Source organism: Theropithecus gelada, chromosome 20 (genome assembly GCF_003255815.1).
Source record: "Theropithecus gelada isolate Dixy chromosome 20, Tgel_1.0, whole genome shotgun sequence".
Taxonomy (NCBI): Eukaryota; Metazoa; Chordata; class Mammalia; order Primates; family Cercopithecidae; genus Theropithecus; species Theropithecus gelada.
This window is the reverse complement of record NC_037688.1, coordinates 41,599,053-41,610,599: the sequence shown is the minus strand read 5'-3', so window position 1 is coordinate 41,610,599 and position 11,547 is coordinate 41,599,053. Positions and strand designations below refer to the sequence as shown.

The window sequence follows — 11,547 nt, the reverse complement described above, 5'->3', positions numbered from 1 at the left end:
CCGCGGCCCGCCCCCGCGCGACCCCCTCCCCGCGCCGGCCGCGCTGCCCCGCCCTCTCTCCCGCTGCCCCCGCGGCCGCGGACACCGCGGGGACTGGCCAGCGCCGGGGGGCGGGCCGGCCGGACCCCGAGACACGTGCCCGCTCCCCGCCGCCCCCACCCCCGGCGGCCGGGCGCGGGGCCTGAGGACTGCCGGCCGGGGCTAGGGGCGCGGGCGCAGCCACAGATGGGGCTACCCAGAGGCGCGGGTTAGGTGGGGCCTGGGGGCGGGGCGGCGCCCCTGGGGTCTGCTCCCCAAAAGTCTCCTGCTGTCCCCGCTTCTAAAGTACCCCCTCCCACTCGCGGCGCGCTGCAGGGGCCGGAGCGCGGATGTCCAGCCAGCCCGGAGCGCCCTCTGCCGGCTCCAGCCCCAGGGAGCGGCGCCCACGCACCGCGGGCCCTGTCACACCCGAGAGCGCCCACCCTTACCTCCCGCGGGCGTGGACGACCCTTCAGGCCGCCCCTTTCGTTACACAACGCCCAGAACCAGTCTTCACCCCAGAACATCTTTCTTTTACACTCCATCCACCCATCCATCTATCCACCCACCCACCCGTCCGTCCATCCGCCCTCCTACCTGTCCATCAATCCATCTATCCATCCATCCACCCACCCACCCGCCCATCCATTCATCCATCCATCCACCCACCCACCATCCTCCCATCCATCCATCCATCCATCCATCCATCCATCCATCCATCCATCCATCCATCCATCCATCCATCCATCCATCCATCCATCCATCCATCTGCCCGCCTGCCCATCTGTCTGTCCATACACCCACCCACCCACCCTCCCATCCATTCATCCATCCATCCACCCACCATCCTCCCATCCATCCATCCATCCATCTTCCCTCCCATCCATCCACCCACCCACCCTCCCTCCCGTCCACCTACCCATCATCCTCCCATCCATCCAACCATCCTCCCATCTATCCATCCATCCACCCATTCATTTAAAAGATGAATTAAGGAGAACCCACTAGGTGCCAGGCAGGTGCCCAAGTGCTGAGTTCCAGCAATGGGCAAAACAGATGGTGTACTTGGCCTCCTGGAGCTCCTGGAGCTTACATCCAAGTGGGCAGAGCCAAACAGTGAAATGATTCCACAAATAAATGAACAATTAAAACTGAACTGCTGGCAGGGTGTGGTGGCTCATGCCTGTAATACCAGCACTTTGGAGAGCCAAAGAGGGCGGATCACTTGAGGTCAGGAGTTCAAGACCAGCCTGGCCAACATGGTGAAACCCCTGTCTATTAAAAATAAAACAACTAGCTGGGTGAGGTGACAGGCACCTGTAATCCCAGCTACTTGGGAGGCTGAGGCAGGAGAATCGTTTGAACTCAGAAGCAGAGGTTGTAGTGAACCAAGCACCACTGCACTCCAGCCTGGACAACAAAATGAGACTCTGTCTCAAAAAAATAGAAAAATAAAAACTGAACTGCTATGAAAAGGTAGCACCTTGGACCATGAGAGGAGTCTTTGCTGCAATGGCAGTGGAGGGATTTGTGTCAGAAGAGGCTTCCTAGAGGAAGTGATTCTTACGCTGAGAGACCCCAAGGAAGCGGAATTAAAGAAAGGCGGGAAACTGTCCTGGGCTAGGGACCCTCTGTGCAAAGGCCCTGCGGCAGGCAGGGACCTGGCCAGCAGGAGGGACTGAAAGGAAGCCACGTGGCAGAACAGAGAGGAGAGGGGACAGACTGTGGGGGTGGGGTGCAGAACTGCAGTGCCCTCCGGGACACCACTCCCTGCACACACCCGCCACTGCCACCCCCAGGCTGTAGTACAGCTGCCCGCTCAACTGCCCCCACACTTGGGGCACCATCCTTTGTACCCCAAGGCCCCAGTCATGGACCTCATCCAGGACCACATGCCCCAGGACTCCTCCCCCAATCGCCTTCCCTCCCTTCCCCTGAGCCCAGTGCAGGGTCCCGGGAACACAGCTCCCTCCCTGAGCACAGAGTCCTCAGACGCATGAGTGCAGGTGGGCACTGGCTTTATTTGGGACCTGCTTCTGGAAGGCGCAGGCCTGCAGGTCTCCTGCTGGGTGCTCAGCTGGTCCTGGTGATCCCAGCTCACACCAGCAGCTTTACCCCCAAATCCTAGGTCTAGGCTGACCCTGGCCTGCGGCCACTGTTACCACCTCAGACACTGGGATCCCTACTCCTCTTGACCCCAAAGGTCAGCTATGTGGGCTGACACCCCTCCCTGGGGCATCTTTGGACGGACCCTACATCCAGCAGAGATGTGGTCATCTTTGTCCTCTCAGGGCCCGGGAGCCAGCAGGTCTGGCCGGGTGTTAGGGTGGCTTCCTGGTCTCCTTCCTTAGCAGGGAGCTGGCCACAGCCAGGGCTCCCCCCTGCACAAACCTCACGAAGTTGTCCCCGGCCAGCGGCCCCATGGCGTACAGGCCCTCCTGGCGGGTGCTCTGGTAGGTGAAGGGGTCCACGTCAATGGGGTTCCTCTTGGTGCTCAGTGGCTGGTCAGGGTCCACTGCAAAGTCAGCCCCTGCCCCAGGCAGGAAGGAGAGGTCGGGGTGGGAGCCGATGAGGACCAGCACCAGGGAGACCTCAAAGACCTTCTCGACACCCTTGAGGTCCTGGAACACGGCCTGGCAGTCTTCCTTGAAGCACAGCAGCCGGTGCCCGGGGAGGCTGCGGTAACCCTCGTAGGGGCTGGGTGACAGGATGGACTGCTCCCGCATCATCTGATGCACCTTGTGGTACTCAGGGTACAGCATCTTGGGCAGCTGGTTGAACACCAGGCCGGGGTCGTCCACCGCCCGGCGGAAGGCATGGATCACCGGGATGTTGTAGTGGCGGGCGTAGAGGACTGCATCAGCCGCGGACAGCCCCGCGCCAATGATGAGGACAGGGTCCGAGGCCGGGGTCAGCGCACCCACCCTTGTGGCCGCCTCCAGAGCGGACAGCTCATGGTGGATGAAGGGCAGGGCCTCCCCGGGGATGCCCAGCCGGGCTGGGCTGTCGAACGTGCCTGTGGCGAGGACCACGTTGCGGGCCCACAGGGAGAAGGGCTGCCGGCCCTGGTCCCTGCTCAGGAAGCCGCTCACCTGGAAGAGGGGGCTGGAGTCCTGGGCCCCACAGCGGTTGGGATTGGGGGTCCCCCACTCCACGGCTGTGACTACAGCACCGGACACAAAGTTATGCCCCAGACCCTTCTTGACCACGTAGTCCCTGTAGTAGTGGGCAATGTCCCCGGCCGTGGCCCGGCTGTTGCGAAGGCCTCTGTTGGGGAGGAGGCAGGAGGCCAGAGTCAGACACTGTTAAGGGTTGGGGGGCTGGGTGGGATGGGAGAGGTCCAGGGCGGTATCAGGCCCTGGAGCTGGACTAGGCTATAGCTGTAGGACTGGGCCAGGTAATTCAACCTCTCCAAGCCTCAGTCTCCTCTTCTGTAAAATGGAGCTAACAAGGGTGCCTCCCTCAGGAGAGGTGGTATAGGGTAGTGTAGGGTGGTGTAGGGCGGGGTTCAGAGTGCAGCCTCCAGAGCCACACTGCCTGGGCTCGAGTCCTGACTCTGCCATCAGGGAGCTGTGTCTGTTTCCCCAGTTTGCAAAATGAGGAAGATGTTGGTGGCAGGACCTATTTCGTGAGGTCGTGGAGAGAATTTGGTGAGCCGATAAAAACAAAGGGCTTAGGATGGAACCTGACTGGAAGGAAGTGCCACGTGAGGATGGGCCACCATGATTGTCACCTCAAAGGATTAAATATGGTATGATTCTGTTTTTATAGAGTTCAGAAACAGGCAGAACTCATCTATGGAGTTGGACATCAAGAGAGGGGTTACCTCCGGGGATGGGGAAGGGGGTCCTGGTCGGAAAGGGCATGGGGGCTTCTGGGGAGAAGGTCGGTTTCTTGATTCTCTGTGCTTACCTTCAGAAATTTCATCAACCGGTACTCACAGGAGTTACGTACTTTTCTATATGTAGCTAATTTTTAAATTTTATTTTATTATTATTTTTTGAGACAGAGTCTCACTCTGCTGCCCAGGCTGGAGTGCCGTAGCGTGATCTCAGCTTACTGCGGCCCCCGCTTCCTGGGCTCAAGCGATTCTCATGCCTGTGCCTCCTGAGTAGCTGGGACTACAGGCGTGCAGCGCGAAGCCTGGCTAATTTTTGTATTTTTATTAGAGATAGGGTATTGCCGTGTTGCCCAGGATGGTCTCGAACTCTTGACCTCAAGTGATCCACCGGCCTCGGCTTCCCAAAGTGCTGGGATTACAGGCTCGCACCACTGCACCCGGCCCATATGTAGTCAATTTAAAAGTTGATTTAAAGACTCCCACGTGAGGCACTCACCATCATTCCCAGCCCACACAGCAGCAGGAGGTATTTTATTATTGTTGTTGTTGTTTTAATTGTCACTCTTTCCAGGGGCAGTGACTGCAGGCCCATTCTTGTGGGGGTTGAATGACAGGCTTTGGCATCATCCTAGCACCTTCCTGTATCTCACTGTGTGACCTTAGATGAGTTAATTTACCCAGCTTGTGGGCTCATGGTTCAGGATGAACTCCCTTAGGGGAGAATCCTGTGCCACCTGCTGTCTGGCTACATGTAGCAGGAGCTGACAATGGACCTCCAAGGCCGTGCCAGTCAACCCAGTGCAGCTCGTCTGTGACCCTGGAATTTATCTCTGTGGGCCGCCATTCTCCTTTTCTCAGTTTTTGTAGAGGTTGTGATACAGAACGGTCCCAAGAGCATGTTCTGTGCGGAGTTATTTATAATAATGACACAATGGAAAGAATGAACGCTCCAGGGCTGGCAGGGGCTGGGTAACCTTGGCAGCGCCGTGAGGGCAGGGGGTGTGTCTGCGGTGGTTTTGTGCTCTGATGTCTAAGCCCAAGGCCTGGCACATAATAAGCATTTGGTGATTTGCCGGACTGGGGATGCTCACCCGCCTTTGGGAATATTATGAGGCCACGTAAAAGGATGGTTTTGAACGCTGTGACATCGCCACATGAAATGCTTGGGATAGAATGTGAAAACGCAAAAGTAGGCTATAAAAGGCTATGCTTACATGTGAAATGCAAGTTTCTGGCTGCCTACTAACACGCAGCTACACAAACCTAGGTGTCTTCCTGCCAAAATGCAGAAGAGTCTTTGCATCAAAGAGACAGTGAGGCCTGGAGGGGGACGCCTGGAGTGCCTGCCATTGGGGACACAAGCCGGGTCACAGCCCTGGGGGCAGAGGAAGCCGGGCTTCCCAAAAGGCAGACGGCACCCGGGCATCTGCGCTGGGGCAGCTTCTCACTTGGGTGGACACACCTGGGAGGAGCAGGGGCTGGAACTCCTTTATTCAGTGATTGAAACTGTGACAGGAAAATCAATCTTGGGCCCCCGAATCACTAAGTTAAAGGAAAAGTCAAGCGGGCAACTGCTTAGGGCAAAGCTGCCTCCCATCCTACTCAAAGTCTTCCCTCTGCTCACTGAGATAAATGCACATCTGATTGCCTGCTTCAGAAAGGCTCATCAGAAACTCAAGAATGCAACCGTTTGTCCCTCACCTGTTGGAGACCTGGAAACCCCTCCCTGCTGGAGTTGTCCCGCCTCTGGACGGAACCAATGTCCATCTTACATATATTGATTGATGTCTCAAGTCTCCCTAATGTACACAGCCAGGCTGTGCCCCGACCACCTTGGGCACATGTTATCAGGACCTCCTGAGGCTGTGTCATGGTCATGCATCCTCGACCTTGGCAATTAAACTTCCCAAATTGACTGAGACCTGTCTCAGATATTCAGGGTTCACAAACCATTTCTCTAGGGTGGCCATGATGGGGCAGGAAGCCAGATGGGGAGAAAATACCCCAGCAGTGAAAGGGTGGCGAGAAGTGTGCGTTTCGGGTGAGCTGTTTTCCTTCTCCATTTCCATTAATCTGCATGACCTTAGGTGAGTTAGTTTACCCAACTTGTGGGCTCATGGTTAAGGATGAAACTCACCTGTAGCAAAAGCATTAAAAAAAAGAAGAAAAAAGAAAGTCACCCTGTGAGCTGACCCAGAAAGATGGTTCTAGGCCAGGCTCAGAATAGACCGAGGGGCTGAAGGGAGACCACGGACTGGGGGACCTGTGCCAGAGGCATGGGGCAGGGCGTGAGGGTCAGGGGCCAGCTGTTACCCCCTCCTTAGGGGCTGGGGCACTCCAGGGAGGCCCAGTTGGGGGCCATGTGACAGGATGGTCTGCTGCTTGCACGGGACAGGGGGTCCTTGGGGGAGCCCAGCTCTGTTGCTCAGCTCCACTCATGTGGGCTGGACAAGTCCTTTCCCTATCTGAGCCTCAGTTTCCCCCTCTGGAAGAAGAGGAAGACAGACCAGATGCACTCTGGAACCCCTGTACCTCTGGCTCCTGGGCTCAGTGTGGGGGGCCTGTGAAAGGAAAATAAATCTTGGGGCCCCCCAAATCACGAAGCTAAAGGGAAAAGTCAAGGTGAGAACTGCTGAGGGTCAACCTGCCTCCCCTTCTGTTCAGTCACCCCTCTGCTCACGGAGATAGATGCATATCTGATCGCCTCATTTGGAGACGCTCATCAGAGCCTCAAAAGGATGCAACTGTTTATCTCTCACCTACCTGTGACCTGGAAGCCCCTCCCCGCTTCCTGCCTTTGCTTCCAGTTGGCCCACCTTTCCAGACCGAACCAGTGTACTTCTTACAAATATTGATTCACGTCTCATGTCTCCCTAAAGTGTTTAAAACCAAGCTGTGCCCGATCACCTTGGCTACACGTCCTTAGGACTTCCTGAGGCTGTGTAATGGGCGTGTCCTCAACTTTGGCAAAATAAACTTTCTAAAGTAACTGAGACCTGTCTCAGATTTTCTGGGTTCACAGGCCCAACCTTCCGTGTCCCCCAAGGCGTCCTGGGGCAGCCTCACCTTCGCTTCTTCTGCATCCAGTCCTTGACCTCCAGGTCCGGGAGCCCCATCCACTGGCCTTGGCTCAGGGTCACCATGGAGCCTTCGATGGACTGCAGGAAAAGGAACGCTTTGGTCCAGGCCTCTGCTAACCTGAACCCATTTGGGGCTAGAGGGCATGGGAGGCCTTGGTTGGGGCTGGGTGGAGGGAGGAGGGAGACGCAGGGTTGCGGGGTGGAGAATGAGGAAAGGGAGATGCCAGAGTCCCAGCTCCAAGTGGGGAGAATGAGGGAGACAGCCCCCCCCCACAAGGCATGCCCTCGCTGCCCACTTACGTGCCAGGCTCCCCCGGGGAGGTTCCGGCCCAGGACCACATGGGGGATGGCGTGCTCCTCCTGGTGCTTCCAGGTGAGGACTGACTTCATATTTCCCCCAAAGTCTGTGTCCGGGCGCAGAAGGGCATCAAAGAGCAGGGCCATGGGGCTTTGGGATCGGCCTTCGAGGCCTTCAGACAGGTAGTCCAGGTCCTGGAGGGGGGCACAGGTCAGAGGGGCTGCTGGAGGAGAGCGGGGTCATCTTCCCAGAGTCTCAGGCTGGGCAGGAATGTGGTGATTGGGGCTGGGCCGTTTCCATGGCACTGGAGGGTCTCAGAGAGATGCGCACACTGGGGGCGGTTTGAAGCTCTCAGTCTGAGGGCTTTCCAGGAGGCCAAGGGCCCCAGAGTACAGAGCAAATGGGCAAGCTTAGATGAGACTGGGGCGATTGCCTGAGCCTACATCCCTACCCTAATATCAGCGTGGTCAGATCAGCTGGGGAGGTGCTGCCTCTTTATTTTTGTTTTGTTTGTTTTTTTTTTTTTTGAGACGGAGTCTCGCTCTGCCGCCCAGGCTGGAGTGCAGTGGTACGATCTCGGCTCACTGCAAGTGCCACCTCCCGGGTTCACGCCATTCTCCTGCCTCAGCCTCCTGAGTAGCTGGGACTACAGGCGCCCGTCACCGTGCCTGGCTAATTTTTTGTATTTTTAGTAGAGACAGGGTTTCACCGTGGTCTCGATCTCCTGACGTCGTGATCCGCCCGTCTCAGCCTCCCAACGTGCTGGGATTACAGGCGTGAGCCACCGCGCCCGGCCGGCGGTGCTGCCTCTTAACAGTAGATAATGCAGGCGGGTTCTGACAAGTCCTGCAGCCATCCATCATTTACCTGTTTAATTTTGCCAAGCCCAGTGTGTCCCTGTTTTACTGGAGTGGGGACATTTTTCTCTGTATATTATACTGAGGAACTAGTATTCTATGGAGAGCATTTTGAAAAATACTGATCCACATCAAATGGTCAAGACCTATTTCCTCATCCCCAACTTGGGCGGGAGGGGAACAGGAGGATGTACGCTGCCTGACGAGGGAGGTCAACAAGGGGAGGTCGTGGAGGGGCACAGTGGAAAACAAGAGTATGGAGGGAGGATTTGCAAACCCTTGTGGGCAGGAGGTAGTGGGACTGAAATATCTGTGGCAGAGTTCCTCAACCTTAGCCCCACTGACATTTGAGCCAGATCGTTCTTTGTAGCTACAACAAAGTCATCCAAATGTCAGTGGGGCCAAGGTTGAGAAACTCCACCGCAGATATTTCAGTTCCACCACCCTCGCTGTCCTGTGCAGTGTTGGACGTTTGCCAGCATCCCTGGCCTCCACCCTGCTAGATTTGGTAGTACCGCCACCCTGCCATGACAACCCAAATTGTCGCCAGACATTGCCAGGTGCCCCCAAGGAGAAAAATCGTCCCCTCCTTGAGAACCACGGGTCTAGGGCACAGTGAGTCCTAGACCATGTGGCATTTGTGGGTCTCTGATTTCTCTTTCATGATCTCCGTGGCTGACTTTTTGGACTCTTGAATTCTGTGTTTGGTCTTGTTTCCAGCAAACACACACTTTTGTTCCTCCCTGGGAAAGCTGCGGTAGTTTTCCAAGGGCGGGTGTGTCCTCCCCAGAGCTCCGGCCCCAGGCTGACCCACCTGGTCCAGGATGGAGACCCCCGGGGCCTCGGTGAGCTTCCTCTGCAGCAGGGGGTGTGGGTGGACGGCATCTGGCTTCACGTAGGGTGTGTAGCCGGAGAGCAGGTACGACAGGCAGATACCAGAGGGGCCGTTACCTGGGGACAGAGGGTGGAGGTTAAAGGGGGTGGCCTTTTCAGGTGGGAGACACTACTGTGGAACGCTTTGATCTAGATGTGGCACATTCATTCATTTATCCTTCATTCATAAAAATAAAATATTGATTAAGCCCTTAGCCTGTGCCAGACACTATGCCTAATGATAATTTTAAAAAGAAGGAATGGACAACTGCTGAGAGCTTCTTCTGTGCCAGGAATTGTACTGAGAGCTTTCGCAATAGCCTCACAATAGCTTCAGTGAGGTAAGCGCTACTCTTTTCCTCCTTTTATCCTTGAGGAAATGTGTACAGAGAGGTTAAGTAACTTGCCCGTGGTCACACGGCTGGAAGGTAGATGAGCCGGGATTAAAACCCAGACAGAGGGAACCTCTGACAACATGACTGAGATTCTGAGATTGCTAACAACTAGGTCAGATGGATGAGGGAATGTAGCACAGACTGCTACGTGGCCTGGGGGCGAGCTTGAGTGGTGGGTGCTTGTGGGCGCTCAGGGGTGCCGGGCCACCTGTTGGGTCTGCTGCTTGCATGTCTGAAGAACTGCGCCACCATCTGTGGTGCTTCCTGGGCAATTCACCAGGCACAGCCCTGTGATAGCGCTTCTCTTTTTATCTGTCCTTTCCCCTCTCCTTATCTCGTCTGATTCAGAATATTACTCATATGTAGGATACCAGGAGGAACCATAAGAAATCACAGGCACCCATCTGTTTTTGCCTTACTGAAATGACCATCTCACGTGGCTCAACTGGACGCCTGCATACTGGGGGGTCATCTGTCCCCATTTTTGCAGAGGACAGGAATCATAAGCTACTGCTGTGTGTCCTCTCGTGTGGGCACCTAGCACAGTGCTGGGCACAGTCATGGGACCACTGTGGGCTCAGGACCAGGCCTCCCTGCCCCACGCTGGGTTGCCTCCAGCTGATGGGTGTGTTCTAGAGCCCTGGGTTCTCGGAGGTGTAAAAGGGAATGATAGTTTATAAACGGCTAAGCCTAGCACTGGCCACATAGTAAATGCTCAATGGCTTAATTTAAAGACCACTGTAAAGAGGCCAGGCCTGGGCCAAGCATGGTGATTCACACCTATAATCCCAGCACTTTGGGAGGCTGAGGCAGGCAGATCACTTGAGGCAGATCACTTGAGACCAGCCTGGCTGACATGGCGAAACCCCGTCTCTACTAAAAATACAAAAGTTAGCTGGGCGTGGTGGCAGCCACCTGTAATCCCAGCTACTCGGGAGGCTAAGGCAGGAGAATCGCTTTAGCTCGGGAGGCGGAGGTTGCAGTGAGCCAAGATCGCACCACTGCACTCCAGCCTAGGTGACAGAGTGAGACTTTGTCTCAAAACAAAAACAAACAAACAAAAAACCCCGAAATACAAAAAAAAAAAAGGCCAGGCCTGGACTTGCCCAGCTCCTGCCCTCAGACCTGGGGGGTACCCGGAAGGCTCAGTGGAGCCCCTCCCCAGCTGCGGCTGACACTCACCCACGATGATGACTGGGAGGGGCTCTGAGCTGCTGGCGCCGAGGTGGTCCTTTCCAGAGGAGCTCATGGCTGGTGGGGGGCTTGGGGCTGGCGGTGGACCTGGAGCGGGGGAGAGGGGAAGGAAGAGCCCGTTTGGGTGAGGCCTGGGTGTCGACACAGCCACTTCACCTTCCAGCTAGGGTGGCCTCCTGTGGCCCCTAGGGTCTTGTCTGGGGTCCCCGTGAGGCATATCTGATGGGACTCCCTTCTTGCTCCCACACAGCCTCTGCTCCGAACAGCCCGTCTGCCCCACCCCTCCCCGTCATGCAGGACGTGACCTTCCCTCCTCTGGCCTGGTTGCCCCAGGCAGCCACTGTCCCTCTGAGCCTCACTCTACTCTCCCATCTCACTGGAGCAGCAACAGTCCCCGAAGCTCGTTATCTGTCTTCCTGAGAGGCCGTTCCTGGCCAACCCAGGAACAAGCCCTGCCAGGCCCTTCTGTGGGCCACAGCCCTCGAGTCCCAGTGTGGCCTGGTGGACTTTGGAGTCGTCACCTAGCCCTGGTAAGTTGCTCCCTATCCCATTCCTGGGCCTCTCTGGGTCTCAGTTTCCTCATCTGTAAAATGGAAGCAGTGGGTCCCTACCTCCTAGGATGGTTGAGGGATGCAGTGGGGTCACAGACGGGAAGCACCTGCCTGGAGTGAATTTACCACGGGGAAAGGGCCAGCGCTGTGGCCTGCCCCAGGGGCTGGGCTGGACTTGGGGAAATGGAAGCAGTGGCCAGGTTTGGGGACGTGCCGGTGAACCTGCCATCTCTGGGGCAGCTGCGCCCTCTGCTGGCCCCAGGCCCAAATCGCTCAAAGGGACTCAGGTGCTGGTCCTAGAGCTGCCGGTGCCCAGAGGGGCATCAGACCCACCTTCTCCCCTACACCAGCTCGCAGAGGACACTAGCCTCACCCGAGGGCCACACGCTGCCATCCTGAGAGCCACAAGGCAACACCCTTGTGGGCACAGGGATGGTGAG

The 11,547-nt window shown here is 56.7% G+C and overlaps 1 protein-coding gene across 3 annotated transcripts in view; it reads right to left on the bottom strand.

Moving 5' to 3' along the window:
- Positions 1-2,019: 2,019 nt before the first annotated feature.
- Positions 2,020-11,547, bottom strand: part of OSGIN1 (oxidative stress induced growth inhibitor 1) — a 34,507-nt gene continuing 24,979 nt past the window's right edge. For all 3 annotated transcript variants that reach the window (XM_025370921.1, XM_025370919.1, XM_025370920.1), the window contains 5 exons: positions 10,545-10,643; positions 8,909-9,045; positions 7,240-7,431; positions 6,926-7,017; positions 2,020-3,285 (listed from right to left, as the gene is read on the bottom strand). In XM_025370921.1, coding sequence (XP_025226706.1) covers positions 2,340-3,285; positions 6,926-7,017; positions 7,240-7,431; positions 8,909-9,045; positions 10,545-10,611 — 1,434 coding nt within the window. In that variant the 5' untranslated portion in view covers positions 10,612-10,643 and the 3' untranslated portion in view covers positions 2,020-2,339. The remainder of the gene's footprint in view (positions 3,286-6,925; positions 7,018-7,239; positions 7,432-8,908; positions 9,046-10,544; positions 10,644-11,547) is intronic.